The following is a 16,582-nucleotide window of genomic DNA, read 5'->3' as shown; positions in this document are numbered from 1 at the left end:
GAAAAATCCACAGAGAACATTTATTCATCAAAAATTTATATGCCCTGTATATTTTCAGGGCTTTTTTTTTTAAAGAAAAAGATTTTATTTGTAATTTTAAAGGTGTTGGATATGATAATTTTAAAAAATTTTTAATCAAAAGTAATAAAAAAGAAATAGCTTGTGTTGAATTAAAAATATTTAAATAATTTTGTGATCAGACTACTCCAGGTTTGAATAAAATAGTGACATTTGGAAAAGTGTCCATTCACTTAGCAAATTTTGTAAATATCTGCACCAGCCTAGGCCAGGGGAGAAGTGCGGTCCAGTGGAGATTCTGCACCATGGAAGAGTGTACTGGCAGAGATTGCTGGCCATCTTTGCTTTTGGAGACAGCAGATCAAGCATTGTATGTTTGTCATGAGTGCAGCCCAGACAGTGCCTAGTCCCATAGAGTCATGATCCCAACTAAGAGGTCCCAGCTCAGCACTTTCACTTTCTTCTCTCACAGACAAGAAAAGCTGAGTCCCAATCAGGCCAGTCTAAGCGTTTTTGAAAGGCAGGATGCTTCCAGGAAGTTCTGCCCTGCTCCACGCCAACATGTTCTAACCGAGATATTTACAGACATAAGTTAACAGGTCCTGGGAAGGGTAGCAGTGGACGAGCACTTAGCAAGAAGCATGTAGGTCCTCTTAGGTTTTAATTCTAGTTTACAAAGTGCTGACAGTCACTATCTGGAGCCTTTGATTGGTACATTGTTACACTTACTTTAGCCCAAACCACTCTGAAGGTTTCTTTGTAAATTCCCTAAGGTAAACAAATGTCTGGAGCTGCACTGTTGGTGGTTGGCCAGGCTCTGCTAGTGCACTTCTTCTTCTTTTATTTTTTTTGCTTTTTTTTTTCCCCCCGAGACAGGGTTTCTCTGTATAGCCCTGGCTGTCCTGGAACTCACTTTGTAGACCAGGCTGGCCTTGAACTCAGAAATCCGACTGCCTTTGCCTCCCGAGTGCTGGGATCAAAGGCGTGCGCCACCACTGCCCGGCTGCTAGGGCACTTCTAACGTGAAGAATCTATCTGCAGGTCAGAGACCTCCCAACAGGGACCCAGGGCTCTTTTGGGCTTTATATGCATTTACTGAAAATTCTAGATGCTTCAGGCTGGGATTCTTGCCTTGTTTGCTTCAAGAAGCAGTGGCTACATCTTGGTGCAAGTTCTAAGGGCAGGCTGGTGAATGTCAAACTATCTGATAGACTCCAGTCAGTGATTTTAGGCAGAGGATTTTTTTCCTTCAAGTTTTACAGTAGCAGCAGACTTCTTTTCTCTAGACAGCCAGCAGGGTTTCTGAGTAAGCTTAGTAACTTCTTGCCACAGTTGGCTCCCATTTTAAATAAGAGGTCCTTCTCTGACAGTCAGAGATTGTGTGTAATGAAAACACCAAGCGGAGAAGAACAGTTGTCACCATAGTCCTCAAGGGAAGGGAAAGCCAAACCGTCCCATCGGCACTCAGTGCTCAGACCCCCTTGGTGTGAAGAGTGGTGGCTGTAGAGCTGAAGAAGAGGCCATGCCAGCCTATCTTGAGACCAAGATGTCCCCTTGCTCTTAGGGGACCACCATCGGCACCGACATGTCACCCTCTCCCTTATCATAGCACACAGCACAGCACCATGTAATTCTACTTGTCCGCATCATCTGACCACATTTTCTTTTCTTTCTTTTGAAGATGAATGCATCCAAGCATTTACTTGGCATTAGTAAAATATTGATTTAAGCACACAATGATTCTCCCTACCAAACTCAGGGCTGGTGAACTTTACAGTCTGTCCCCCAAAAACTTTCTTCTACCTTTGGGGACTTCAGAACATACTCAGTATCAGATCCCAAACCCCAAGGTGTGTTTGGTGTAAATGGTGATTTTTGCCTTCAAGGAATGCTGCCAACGCTGCCAACGCTGCCAACGCTGCCAACGCTGCCAATGCTGGTCTAGGCAAGTCTTAGAAAGAAGTGCCAAAGCTCTGTCTTGAAAAATTCTTGTGTCGAGTAGATGTTTAAAGCATAAACGAAACAGTTTTAGGTTGATTTTATCTATTATATTTAGTTATTTTTAACTGCTTCTAAGACTTATCACTATAATATAAATATAAATATTTTGGAACTGTAAAATCATTAGAAATAGAAGTCCACTGCCTAACTTCAGTGGACTCTGTCTCTTTGTAGTCTTTTCCGATCTGTACTTAACAATTACTTTGTTTGATTTGTTGGCAAGAATATTTCAATACAAATTTCTGGCCTCTGTCAACATTATTTTGTTTTCAATTTTGTTGTTGTTTTTTGTTGGAGAAAGTGTTTTGTTATCTAACCCCAGACTGGCTTTGAACTCACAGCAATCCCCCTGCCTCAGCCTCTTGAATGCTGGAATTACTAATGATGGCTGGCAACTTTCTTTCATTCTCTGAAAGTCCTGGTGTAGTCCTATAAAATTCAGACAACATATTTCTTCTTTCACATTTTGGTAAAATGTGCAAAAAGAGGAACAGAATGCTAAGAGGAAAACCCCAACCAAGTGCCGTAGCAAGGCTTAAGAAGAAGGCATCATAGGCTGGAGAGATTGTTCAGTAGTTAGAGCACTGACTGCTCTTCCAGAGATCCTAAGTTCAAATCCCAGCAACCACATGGTGGCTCACAAGCATCTGTAATGGGATATGGTGCCCTCTTCTGGCACGCAGGTACATGTGCAAATTGAGCACATAAACATAAATAAATATATAATCTTTTTAAAATGTTAAAAAAGAATTCAGATTTTAAAAACGAATAATGCATCAATTAAGAGGGAAGTCAACCTGGAAGAATGCTCAAGGAAACTGAGGGTTGGATACACAATAAACAGAACCGTGTCTCTTTCACGTCTACTGTGTGCATTTTTTGCAAAGAAGCAAAAGAAGATGATTTCTGGATTCCCAAAGCCTTAGCTTTTAACATCAAGAACGTGTGTCTTTAGGGTTTTTTGTTTTTTTTTTTTTTGGTGTGGGGTATGTTTAGAAATACAGTTTATTTATTTATTTATTTATTTATTTATTTTACTTACGATAAATTACGAGTGAGCACACTATAATATCACAGGTATGTGAGCACACAGAGAGATCACTTGATGCATATTAATTGTGCAGAAAGCCAGATCTCTTGAAGCATCCCAAGAGACCCAGTTGATGGATTTCAAGAATACAGGGACTCTTCAAAGCTTACCCCACATTTTATTTGCCACCAGTGAACCAGGATTAAATATGAGACCCGTGAAAATTTAAAACTTTTTAAAGCCCCTCACTTAACACCCTTAGGTGCCAGGTTTCAGTCCCAAGAAAGTGGCACTAGCAAGCCAAACAGTGCAGAAAATGGAAGCCGTGATGGATGGCTGCTGGGTCTCTCTGACCTGAAGGATTGGGCTGGCATCATAAAACACAAAGCGACAGATTAAGCAGTTTACCAACACCATAAAAACCTCAAGAATAAACTCACTTCAAAACCCAAAACTAAAACCTAAAGAATCCTAATTTGTAACTAGACAACCCCAGACCCCATGCTGCACGCATTTCCTTATAAGCCTGTGCCCAGGAGCAAGGGCTTACAGTTTCTTGGTAATGTCAGACACGATTATGGCCGTACACTTTTACAATTTACATGTCCTAAGAAAAATACCCAGTGCAGGCTGATGGTGCGGGAGAATTTATTTTCGCTAGGAGAGGAATGACCCATAATTCACGAACGGTGATGCTTAACGTGAGTTATGGAGGTTACTCTCCTGTGAGAGGAAATGGATTGGACGCTCCTTCTGCCCCGCTGTATGTTTGGTTATTAGCGCACCAGGTTCTTAATTATGTGTGGCCTTGCCTTTTTTTTTTTTTTTCTTTTGTAAAATAGATGTGAATAAAGAGAAAGCCAGTTAGAAGCACGGAGTGCCTGATGGAGGCTCTGGGATGCAGGTGGAGAGAGTTAAAAATAAAAGCCATTTCACACAACTGAAGGGCAGGAGCCTTAAACTCGCCTGCACCACTGTCTCCAACTGGTCCATTCCACTGATAATTTATGATGTCCACAGCTGATGCTCTGCAGAAATATTAAACACCACTCCTTCCCTAAATACAAAATTTGCCACATGTTTCTGTTACATCTACGTGAAGATTTAAATGTTTTTTTTTTTTCCCCAACGTGCAAATTTCATTTTACTATTATAGCAAAGCTACAGGACACATAGCAGTTTTGTTAAGGGAAGTGTGATTACATACACTGGCGAGGTGGTGCAAGGGAGAATGCTTTTTTGGAGACCTCAAACATGATTACCATTTACTTCAGTGCAGCCAGTCACAGAACTTAACTGTGACCTGCCAATGACACAAGGAATTTGATTCTGTCTCCTGATGCGGGTTCTGGCGACTGAAATGTTTTATTTAACAACTGGCTGCCTCTGTCCTTCCCAAGGGGGCAAACAAAGAGTTCTAATTGTATTCCAGAGAGATTCCTTTTGGGGGAAATTTTTGACCTCAAAGATCAGGACTTATCTGAGAACGTCAGTCACCAGACCGCGTGAGATGCCCCAGCTTGAGGCTGGGACAGATTCCCCCCAAGTGTCCCTTCTGTTCTCCAGCTTGAATTATTGATAAAATGGCATGGCTATCTCCCCAAATAACCTTGTTGACAACACAAAGGTGGACTAAAGAACACTACCTCCACACTGAAGATTTAGGATTCCCCAGTAAATGTCAGGAGGTGTCAATGTGTGTGCCGTGACACTTGGTTATTATTAGTGTTTAACTGCCGGTCCCCACCAGCGCCATGCCGCCAGCACCACCATAAATTTTAATGTGATCACGTGCTCTTCCCTTTTCACAGCCAGCGAATTCTGCAAGATCATAATATCCTATATGAACCCTAGCTGAACCTTAGCGTGATGCGATAAGAGCGAGATTTTGAGCAATGAAAGTTGTTCGTCATTATAGTGCTTAAAAAAAAACCAAAAACCAAAATCCTGACACTGAGCAACATAGTTCTTCAAATAATATTTTCCCTAAGATAAATTCACTCATTCAATTAATCTTTATTGAGCCCTACAGGAAGCAGGGCAATGCCCTAGGTGATAAAGAGTCTATTTATAGGACACTAAAGAACCCTGACTCTTAAGGACCCTTTCTGTTCCCCTTGGAAAATCTGTCAGAGATTACACACCATTTATAATGCAAACAAAAAGTATCCCTGTAACTTAGACATCAAGGCACGCCTTTTAGTCTACAGAATACAAGCAAAAAAAAAAAAAAAGATCCATTCCTATATTTGGTTTACCCTGTCAGTACAGCTCTGGTCATAATCTTTCATTACACATGTGCACAACGGACTAACATCCCTTTCTCCTTACATAAACAATGAGAATTTGTATAGATACCATTGGTATATAGGTTTTTAGTCTCTGTCTAGCCATGGTTGATGAAAGCATTATCTAGTATATTTATTAGAGGAAGGCAAAGCTCAGGAAAAAAAAAACTATATAGGTATTTCTTTCAAATCAACGGTAACCTTGAAACTTTGATTCCGCAATTTTAAAAAAATTTCCAGCGAGGTGCATGGAACAAATCAATAATCGATCAATGGGGTTCCGGGTGAATGAAATATCCACCCACGTCTGAATAAAACTGCTCGTGCTATAAACTTCCCCTTTGTTTCCTTTGATTTCTAAGGAGCTAAAGTTATTTGGTTTCCTAAACATGAGGCTGGATGCTGTTGCAAACCATTTTGAGTGAATAATCTTATTTTCTCTGTGTGAAATAATTTTAGAGATAAAAGCTAGGAAGTTGGTGCAAATATGCATGTGAGTGTCCAGAAGTTTGTGGTTCCAAACCCGCTCAGCAGTGCCCAGCTGAGCTACTTCCCCCTTCTCCTAGACAATGGGGTTAGGAAAATGCGCGATCAAATTTCAAGTCACGTGGAGGAGGCAGGATTCTTCCTGCTAACGCACAGTCATAAAACAGGCCCATCTTCATAGAAGGGGCTCTGTTCCGACAGACCGGCTTTGTTGGTGAATATTTTAAAGAAAACATTTATTTTTGCACTGGCCTGTATCTGTCGCGCCAGAAGAAAAGAAGCACTTTCAAGGAAGGTTGGTCAAGCAAGGTTTGACCGCTCACTGCCCTCTCCCCGCCCCTCCCGCCTCCGGGATTGGTTGGGAAACTTTGCCTTGGAGCGCCATCTAGAGGAAATTCCAGCACACATCGGGCATCCTCTCATAGTCAAAATTTTCCTTCCTTCTTTCCTTCCTTCCTTCCCTCCCTCCTTTCTTACTTCTCTTTTTCTTTCCCTCCCTCTCTTCCTCTCTCCCTCCCTCCCTACCTCCTTTGTTCCCTCCCTCCCTGCCTTTCTTCCTGTTGGCTGGTGGTAACTTGAGAAGCAGAGGCAAGATGATCAAAAGTTCAACCTAATGTGACCACAGAATTGAGGAAGGGAAACTGGGGTTGTGGGGAGGGGTGGAGGTCTGGAGAGTGGTTGCTGTGGAACACAGATGCTGTGTACATAGAAACGAGGAAATGGGGGAGGGGTTAACTGGGAAGAGGGGAGGGAGAGAAGCACAGAGGGAGAGGGAGGGAGGAGGGATACATAGCATTAAGAGTGTTTGAGAAAAATCATAGGGAAACATTTTTATGTTTCTTAAAACACACATAAATGCAACATGTGTGTGTATGTATGTGTGTATATATGTATCTATTAGTTTAAATGAAGTGACACTTGGGAGTGATACTATTCTCTCAGGAGCTTTAGACTATCTAACAAAACACCCAATGCTAGACAGGCAGGGAAAACTTTCTCTAGATTTGTTGGTCAAGGGAGTTGGAAGAAACTCCCAAAATAACACAGCTTATTGCTGTAGCTAGTGGTTACCTCTCAGAACTTGCAGGCAAGGCCTGCTCCTAGAGATGCTCCATACGTCAGATATAGTCGTTGCAGGAATAAAGTTAGAACTGACCTGGAAGCCTCTGCCCTGAAAACTAGCTTTCCTAGTACCTGAAAAGACTATGCAAGTTGACAAAGCAGAAAAACAATGAACAGCCCCACCTACCTGCTGAGCTTCCCAACCATACAATGACCAGCACTCATCAAAGGTTCAAGGAAAGTTGCGATAGTGACACTGATATCTCGGAGGTGACAACAGCTGTCTACTTGGATTTGTATCCTGCTTAAGAGGAGGAACTCACGCTTACTGATGCAAACCTAGCCAACGACCTATGACTCGCAAGGTCAAGGACCCTAGAGGAGAACCTAGCATGGCTATTTCCCCCCAAGGGTCCAGTACGATGTCTAACTGTATTCTAAATAGGCATCCTCATACCTGCAGGTATAGTTATCACTCCTCCTCAAAGAAGCTTCCTTTTGGAGCTTCTTGCAGACCAAGAAGCTACAACTGGTCAAAACGCTGAAAACAGCAGACCGTGGGATGCTCAGCCTCAGCTGAATCATGCACAACACAATCAACTCCTTTACCCAAGGCTCAGGGGACATCTTCAGGGATGGAGCAGAAAAATTGCAAGAGCCAGAGCGCCAAGATATCTGTTCTGAGATTGTGTCTTCTACATAGGACAGGGAAACTGCACCCAGGAAGTCTCAACAGCATGGCTGCCTAACCAAGATCTGTATAATGACCACACCTGTTAACATACCAATATAGAGGAGGGAAATGTCACAAGGCCCCACTTCCAGATAGATGAAGATCTAGAGGCAATGAATGGCTTCTGAGAGAGGAAGTCTCAGTCTTCTCCAGGGACGGGCTCTCTGATGTGTTATCCAATCCCAAATGGTCAGCCCTAAACATATGCACATGCTAACAACATCAAACAGACTCAGAAAGCTGTGTATATAACCAGAACTAATGATATAAAACAATTATGCGATTAAAGAAGATGAGGTCATGAATTTGAGAGGGAGTAGGCGGCAAGGGAAGGGGGATGAACAAGGTGGGGTGGAAAGTATTAAATACAGTATTCATGAATAAAATTCTCCAAAAAAAATAATGCCAAGTCAGGAGGCAGAGTATGTGGCAAGTATATTTGGTAGGAAGTGAATGAAATCAAAATACATTGTATGTATGATAGAAATTATTAAAAAGATCAAAACATTATGTTTTTAGAAAGAAGTTCAAGGGCAATGCCATCTACACTGCTAGTTGAAGGTCATTGAGGGGCAGCCTGGACTACATGAGACTGTCTGCAAAAAAAAGACAAAAAAGAAAAGAAAGGAATCCAGATTAATAGAAAAGTTTGGTTTGGGTTCTAACTTGTTAGAATTAGAATATGTGGACCCTAGAATGAAGACAGAGTCTCAAAATAGTGAAAGACCCCAGTGATCTTCAGGGGTGCATATAGTTCTGGTGCCCATACATGGACATAACGTGCGTGTCCTTCACCACAGGCTGGGATCATGTTAGAAACTAGATTTGATGGCTGAATTAAGTGAAGAACATCTACATGCGTCAGGCAGTCTTAGCCATCTCCAGAATTATTGTGTTGATTAAACAAACAAACAAACCAAAACCTGCTTAAGTAGACTTTCCCAGATGGAGCTGGAGAAGACACCCCTGTAAGACTTAAACAAGTTGGCACTCCAGCCCACCACAAACCTTCAGTAAGTTTGGCAAAATGTCATGAGCAGAAAGTAACGACTCTTCCAGATGCAGCTGTGTAGCCCCATGTGCTGGAGACTAAAATAATATCCACTGACATCTTCTTTCCAAGACTCCTTCCTGCAGTGTGCGATCTCCCGCCCTTCTCCCCCAGAGAACAACAGTGAACTCTTCTATTTTTGCAGGAGCATGAACGCAAAAACAAAACCCAGACTTTTTCTAACAGGGATGTGCTCCAAGTTGCTGAGCAAACAAAAAAGTAATGGCACCCTTAAAATCTCTGACACAATGATGCTCCCAATTATGAGGGGGCATAGCCAGCAAGCTCAACTTTTCCCCGATTCTTAAGAAGTATTAAGACTTGGTACCACAGAAATGTTCACTGATAACACCTCAACACCTTTTATACCCGTGGGTGCACTGTGACCCCACCACTGCTGCCAGATGCCTGCCTCCCTAAAGGCTTGTTAGAAGGCTTCCTCTACCCCTGACTCCCACAATGCAGTGTCTAGAGCATTTCTATTTATTCCCTTTCTCTGAGCAATATTTCTGCTTGCTTATTTTGACAATTCCACAAATCCTCAGGTTTTCCAAGACAACTAGTTAATAAGCCCATTGTCTTCTGTGAGCCAGACCCACTAGCTTGATGCACAGAAACAGTTTCTTGTCTACCAAGCTCTACTAAAGTTGAGCAAGATGAAGGTGTTTTTGTTTCCAAGCAACTGGCCAGATAAAGCTCAGGGGCCAGGGCACTTTCCATCTGCAAGTAATTTCTCAGCTGATGGTGTACACAGTAGAAGGCAGAACCAGGTCAGTCTGCCTCGATGGATCCCCACACATTCCAAGGGACAAGTGACTCCCTTTTGGTCTCACCCGAGTTGAAGCCAGTCCATCATTCTCTGTTGAGAACTGACTGAATGCATGGCAGAGTATAGCTGTGCTAGGGTACAGGGGCTGGGGATTCGTAGGTGAATGTGGTTGAAGCGATAAGGAATTGTCCATGAGTGCGGGTAACTTAGCAGGAAATGAGAGATTAGGAACTTAAGACACACAGTAACATCACAGCTGTCTTACACTGGCGCTCTGGGTTAGGAAGCAATTACTGATGTTCTGGGAGACAGGTGGAACTTCATGGAAAACCAGCGTTAGATCAGCACCTTAAAGGTTGGGTAGACGTTTAATGGGCAGAGCACAGGGTGAAGATTTTCATGAAGAGGAAGAATAAACTTCACTCATTTGGATCAAAAGAAAACGCATTTCACCCAGGGTCCCAATTTTGTCTAGGTTTTAAGATGAATACAAAGACAGGAGGTGTTTGTATTTATGTTGTAAGAATCCAGATCTTACCGTCTATTTTTTGCATAGTAAATGTGTTTATATAAACTCACATGTGTGTGCATATCTATACATGTTTCTGTTATGAAGTAGCAGAAAACCCAACATATTCAAGTCAGAAAGCGTTCTTCTTGGTCATTAACAATGTTAGCAGAAACTGGGCCAACAAGTGGAACAAGTGGGAGCTTTTGTTTTGACCCTTGTCATCAACCTTTGCTTTCAGAGTTAACCCCAAGGCTTGTCTCTGGCCTGGTGCCCTGACAGTCTCTGCAAACCTACAGGCCTCTGTCCACGTCTGCCTTTACCCCTCTCTTCTCTCGAATTCCCTAAGCAATTGTTCTTTCAGAATTCCATATTCTCCTGAGTGACAGTCACACACCTTCTTGGGCTCCTGCAGCAACCCAATCTTACCCAGGGATCTCTCTTTCCTCTCCTTTATCTCCATTTCCTCCACAAAGAATTTACATAGAAAGTCCAAGTGTTAGGGGCAGGGAGTAAGAATGGATAAGAAAACCAGCTTCCCAAAAGAGAACACCAAAAAAGAAGCCCCAGTCTTCATCCCAAGGCTGTCCACCCACTTTAAGGTGTCAATGGTTTCTGAGTTTTAAAGCTCAGAAATTGTCACATATCTATTGCCATAAACAGGACATGTGTGAGCTGGCATGAAATAACCACAGGACAATTTTCAGGGAAACAGAAGTGTATAGGAGAAGTGGGGGGTCCACACGAATGAAGGGTGCCCCTCCAACATCGACAAACACACTTACAGTTAGCATGGCAAACATCAGTTGGCACACGTTGAAGGCATGTCTCCAGTTGTGGTAGAGAACCATCCGATAGTTTTTCCTTACTGTCAGAAGCCACCTGCACAGGGTCTAAAATGGGAGGGAGGAGGTTGGGTTAGGGAGTGGTTTGTGTCCTCAGAGGACGGCTGTTCATGTGATTCCATACGATGATCAGAACTGTCCACAGCGGGCTGAGCAGGCAGCTCAACGGTTAGGCACATTCTGCTCCTGAGGCAGATTTGGGTCCAGTTCATAACCATCTGTCACTCTAGTTGGAGGGTATTTGATAACCTCTTCTGACCTCCCTGGGCACCAGGCGTGCATGTGGGGTACATACATACATGCAGGCAAAACAGTCAAGCAAATAAAATAAGACAAATCTAGTAAAAACAACAACAACAACAACAACATCTTCCTAAACTTCCACTAACACCCTGCAGGATTCTCATGACACGTTCATGGCATCCACAAGGCAGAGATCATTGCCCACCCCGTGCCTTTGGAAGGCCTTTACATCACAGTGGCTAAGACACTTTTCCCGGTGGACTCCTTAGTTTATCCTACACATATCTTCACCTTACCTCATAGTCGATTTTAAATTTCTGTACCATCCCCAGCTCCATGAACATCCGTAGAGCGGCTGTGATCATGGCGTCAACATCAAGGGAAAAGTCATCGAAATGGATGTCATCGATGGCCAGTTCCGACACCAGAGGGATGTTGGCTGCCTACAAAACCAAGACAGCCAAGCAAAGCTCACTAGCTTTACACAACCCTGTGTCCAGCTTTCTTCTGCTTATCAGTGGTCCACATAAATCAGGTTTGACCCACACTTACACTCTGATACTGCTAAACTCTGAGCTATAAATGTCTTTTGTTTCTTAGTAGCAAATGCCCAAGAAAATGGAGTGGGAAGGGAGGAGATGGGAGGCTAATTAGAAGATAAAATATGCACACTAGATCTTTCCACAGAATTCAGAATATACAACTGTCTAGTTTACCGGAACTGTGGCCATAGGAGATACACTCTGATGCATATTGCTACATGCAGAAACATCTGGGTGGCCAGCAGCTATGAATTTTATTTGCTGCTATACAGAAAAGGAGGTGGTAATACACCACTCTCCCTTGCTTCTTCCATTTCCAGCGTAGCCTGTACCTTGAAAAAATATGTGCAAAGCCACACACATTCTGTATATTCAGAAGGGCAGAAAAGGGCAAACAAAATATGCTGCATTGATTAAAAAATAGAGCCACCTAGAGAGTTAGCATCATTTCAGTTAAAGATAAATTTTGCCATATTGTTTAGCAATATACAGTACAAGTCCAGTACTGGTCATATCTGTTCAGGGTTTCCAAAAACTCACGCTAGTTGGCTGTCAATCAGTTATCCTGCACAAACCTAAAGGAGAGGTAAACCAAATCTTTGGAAATATTTTTTATGCCAATTTGTTGGGTTTGCCATGTCATTTGGGCCACTCTTGGTGTGTGTGTGGTGTGGGTGGGGGGTTGTTTTATGGCTTTCAAGTTACCAGAGACCATTGCGTATCTGTATTCCTGGTCTACTCACTGGGTATAAATTACCCTGTGAGTAATTTATGCCCTGGAACTACTTTGGCTAAGCAATTAAATCCAACTCTGGCCACTCCAGGCATTCCAGAAACCACATAATTAATCCTGCCTCTCCAACCCTGTGCTTTTCTGCAAGAGTTTACATGCCTAAGCTAAAATACAAACACTGTCCATTCCCCACACGATGGATGAGCAATGAACAAATCTATGTGTTGGGCCAATTGAGCTTCCATTTTGAAGCCTTTATTCCATAAAAAATAATTCCCCCAGGCTTTGCCAATCATTTTTATATACCAATAACTTTAATTCCTGGAATTAAAATTGTAAGGTTTTCAAAATTTAAACACAGTGGTAGGTATGTTTGTGTGTACATATGTGTGTGTATGTAGTTTGTGTGTATGTGTGCATGTATGTGTGTATGTATGTGTGTGATATGTATGTGTGATATGTATGTGTATGTGTGTGTGGATATGTATGTGTGGATGTGTTCTTATGAAAGCACTTTATTTATTTACTTTAAAACATTTCCTTCAAAGTTAAACAAACCCATATTAGTTTTTCTAACATATGTACAAAATAATGGGTTTGTTACAAATGCCACACATTTGTGTCAAGCATTTTGTTCAACGTCAATCCCTGTCCTATTAACTTGTCCTCTTTCTTCCTGTTAGCCCCAGTCCTCTCCACTAGTACCCGACTTCCACTTTAATGGTACAAACATATATTTAAATCTGCATCCCACATACGAGCAAAACCACACTATATTTGTCTTTCTGAGTCTAGCTTGTTTTAGCATGATGATTCCCAATCCATTTTATTTATTTATTATGTATTTATACTTGTCTATTTATTTGCTGCAAGTGACACAACTTTATTCTTCAGTGGTATTTGTGTGTGTACCTGTTCGTGTGTGTCCGTGTCTGTGTGTGTGTCTGTGTCCATGTATGTGTGTGTGTGATAGCAGCCAGAGGGTGACATCATGTCTTCCTCCCCATCCTTTCTGCCTTAAAAGACAAAGGGCTTGTCACTCAGTCAGAACTCATCAGTTGCCTAGACGTCTGGCCAGTGACCTCCAGGGATCCGCGTGTCACAGCACTAAAGTTACAGAGCCGTGCAGCGTTTACGTGTGGCTGGGCATCTGAGCTGGGGACCTCACGTTCCCACAGCAAGCGCTTATCCGAGGAGCCACCTCCCAGCCCAAGTCCCTTCTTTATGACTGAACAAAACGCCATATCAAGCTTTATCCTTGTCCACACGAACCACATTTTATTTACCCATTATTTTGCGGACAGGCATTGTGGTTAATTCCATACCTTGGCTATTGTTAAGTACAAACATGAATACATATGGATCTCTGGAGGATTAAGCACATCATCGGTGAAGGCAAAGCAAATCAGCCCTTCCATGCTATTATAATCACACACACACACACACACACACACACACAGAGTCATCTTTCTCTGGCAGCAACTCTTTTTCCTCACCCAGAATCAAACAGTTTCAATATCTAGGGTTTTTTTTTTTTTTTTTTAAATCAACAAATGAGGTAGGTGAAATTTTGTTACTTCTTAGTATTATTTTAAACATTATTGTCTCTTAAGTTCCCACCACTGAAGATAATGCTCAGCCTGACTCACACTGCATCTGACTGGAGCTGCTCTGCTGCCTTCTGGCCGCATCATACGCACATCCATGCACACACACTTGTAACCTCCAACAAGTATAACATTGCTCCCGAATGCGCGGTAGGTATTCAGTCAATTTATGTAGTTTACTATGACCACCTGCCATTTCCTTGATCCCATTTAAATCCCACTGTGCAGCTCTTCAGCTCACAGTGGCCTACCCACGGAGCCGAGGCTGGCCTTGAACCCCTGGTCCCTCTGCCTCTGCCTCCTGAGTGCCAACCATGTTGGACTAATAATCTTCACTGTGTGTTTTGTTGTCCACACACTTACCATAAACTCAAACTTCTTGCTAGTAAATTGGGAGATAACGTACTAATGACAGCATTAGGTCTCCTTTAAAACATGTTAGATGCCTTGGGCAATCCATGATTTCATTAAGAGAAGGCTCCCAGGTTCCTGCTTTGACTTCCTGCTCTGACATCCCTAGATGAGGGACTGCAACCCTGAGCTCAAACAAACACTCTCTTTCCCAAGCTGCCTCTGATCAGGGTTCTATCACAGCAACAGAGAAGCAGCCAGGGCATCCCCTTACTTCTCCAAAGATGTCAATGGCTGTCCCATTGGACATTTCTTCTCCTTTCCTATTTTGTTCTTTGCCTTGATCTTTGTTCTTATGGCCACAGAAACACATATGTTAATTTACTCAAAAAACTTGAGTAGGTAGGTATTACTAAATATGTGTATATTATTGTATAGAGGACCTCTAGAACCTTTTCATCTTCTGTAATCAGACTGTGCAACTTCTAATATCCCATTCTTCTAGCTTTTGGCCACTATCACTCCATTTTCAAGTTTGGTTGCACTAACTGCCTTGCACACAGTGAGAGCGATCACACTGCAGTAACAGCAGATACTGCACTGTGGCTCCTTAGGCCAGCCCCAGAACAACTCTGCTCCCTGCATGCCTTTTGGGGGGTTTGCATATAGAGAATTCCAAGCATATGAAAAGATCTATGTTGCAATTTGTTCCAATCCAAACACAACCAGGAAACCGATCCTAAGAAACAAAGGCACTGACCAAATGACATAGGTTTGTCTGGTCTCGGCAGGAAAGTCAGTTTCTGAGTTGAAACAGGGAACTGAACCCTTTACCAACCATCACCAAAGGACCCTACATGGCAACAGAGACATCACGGCTGCTCTCCCGGTGGCCCCCGTCTTCTGGTTATTAATAGTGTGGTTCTTTGTGCCATTATAAATCTCCTACCCTTCAAAGGCACTAAATTCACTTAATTATCTTAAAAATTAAAGAATATAGGCATTTTTTCATTATGAAATGTTAATGGAAAGGAAATAAGAACATTAGGTTGAGAAATGGAGAATGACCTGTGGTTCACTAAGACCCAACCTTATTGACCTTGTCTTTTTTCCCTAATAGGTTGATTGATCCACAGTTAAATCATACCAGTCCATACATCACCCTGAGCCCTGCTGGAAACCCTTGCCGGCATGTGCAGCTGCATAAAACATTCTCCGACTTTCAGGAGCGACCATTTTACTGAACATGGAGAGTGTTCATCCAAACATTTTTTGGGTTCAAGAGCAGGTTCACAACAATCAAGAGTCAAAAGCGGAGGCCATCCTGAGGAGATAGGTGTGGTAGGTGGTCTCACCTGCAAAAGCCTGGGAGGACAGCCTTCTCTGGCCAAGTTCCTTGAGCTATAGCGCATGCCCCTCCATCCTGTATGAGGAGAACAGGATGGGACTGCGTCTTCCAAGCCTATAATTACTCTAGCCATAGGATATTAACAAAACAAATCAAAGTCAATTTCTCAAAGTGTCAGTCTTTGCCTTTTAAATATTTATAAGGTGCCATATCCCTAAATCAAAGAGGAGTGTCACAATCCAAAATAACTACTGAATTAATAGCCAGGAAATAACATTTGGATAAAGAACCATTTAGTTTACTGCAGCAATAAATGAAAACACAGAATTATGGGTCCAGGAGCTAATTTGAATAGTGCTCAGGAAGGGAGACTACCTGGCTGGCAGTACCTGGTGCTCCGTGCCTGGTTCTTTTCTTTGTTTGGATCTTAACAGTTAAGTGCTTATCAAAGGGAGTCATAAACCACCCCTGTACAACTGAAGAGGAAGCATTACAAAGGAGCTGTAAAATGTAAGCTACAATCCTGCATCCCTTTGATGCATGAACACTTCGCTGAGTGATGCTGAGTAAGTGGGAAGAAAGAGCAGAGTGGGTGGCAGGTCAGCTTTGTCCTTCATTCCAGACCAGTCTCGCTCTTGCTCCTCTGGTTAAAAGCAGAGGTAGGAGGAGGTCTCAGGCTTCCAGGACTGGTCGAGATAGGGAGCTGAGCTACAGAGATGCCTTACTGCGTGCTGGGGATAGCTTTGAGTGTTTTATGAATATTAACTCATTCTCATTGTTTGTTGTTTTTTTTAAAAGCACACTAAGAATATTTAAAATCCTGTATTACAATGAAGCGACAGAAATAGATGATGAACAACTTTTCTAAATTTGCAGTGTGATTGGTAGAGGCAGAGTTGGATCTGAGCTGTAAATACTGGCTCAGAAACACCACACTACCTCTGGAAATGGACCAATGCCAAGGTCA

General features: G+C 42.5%; 1 protein-coding gene across 2 annotated transcripts in view; it reads right to left on the bottom strand.

Annotated features, from left to right (window-relative positions):
- Positions 1 to 16,582, bottom strand: part of Pde11a (phosphodiesterase 11A) — a 366,204-nt gene that overhangs the window by 87,436 nt on the left and 262,186 nt on the right. For both annotated transcript variants that reach the window (XM_021181980.3, XM_085834775.1), the window contains 2 exons: positions 11,331 to 11,477; positions 10,732 to 10,839 (listed from right to left, as the gene is read on the bottom strand). In XM_021181980.3, the coding sequence (XP_021037639.1) occupies positions 10,732 to 10,839; positions 11,331 to 11,477 (255 nt within the window). The remainder of the gene's footprint in view (positions 1 to 10,731; positions 10,840 to 11,330; positions 11,478 to 16,582) is intronic.

This window comes from Mus caroli, unplaced genomic scaffold (assembly GCF_978045245.1).
Source record: "Mus caroli unplaced genomic scaffold, Mus_caroli_1 scaffold_2, whole genome shotgun sequence".
NCBI lineage: Eukaryota > Metazoa > Chordata > Mammalia > Rodentia > Muridae > Mus > Mus caroli.
This window is presented reverse-complemented; position numbering and strand designations above follow the sequence as displayed.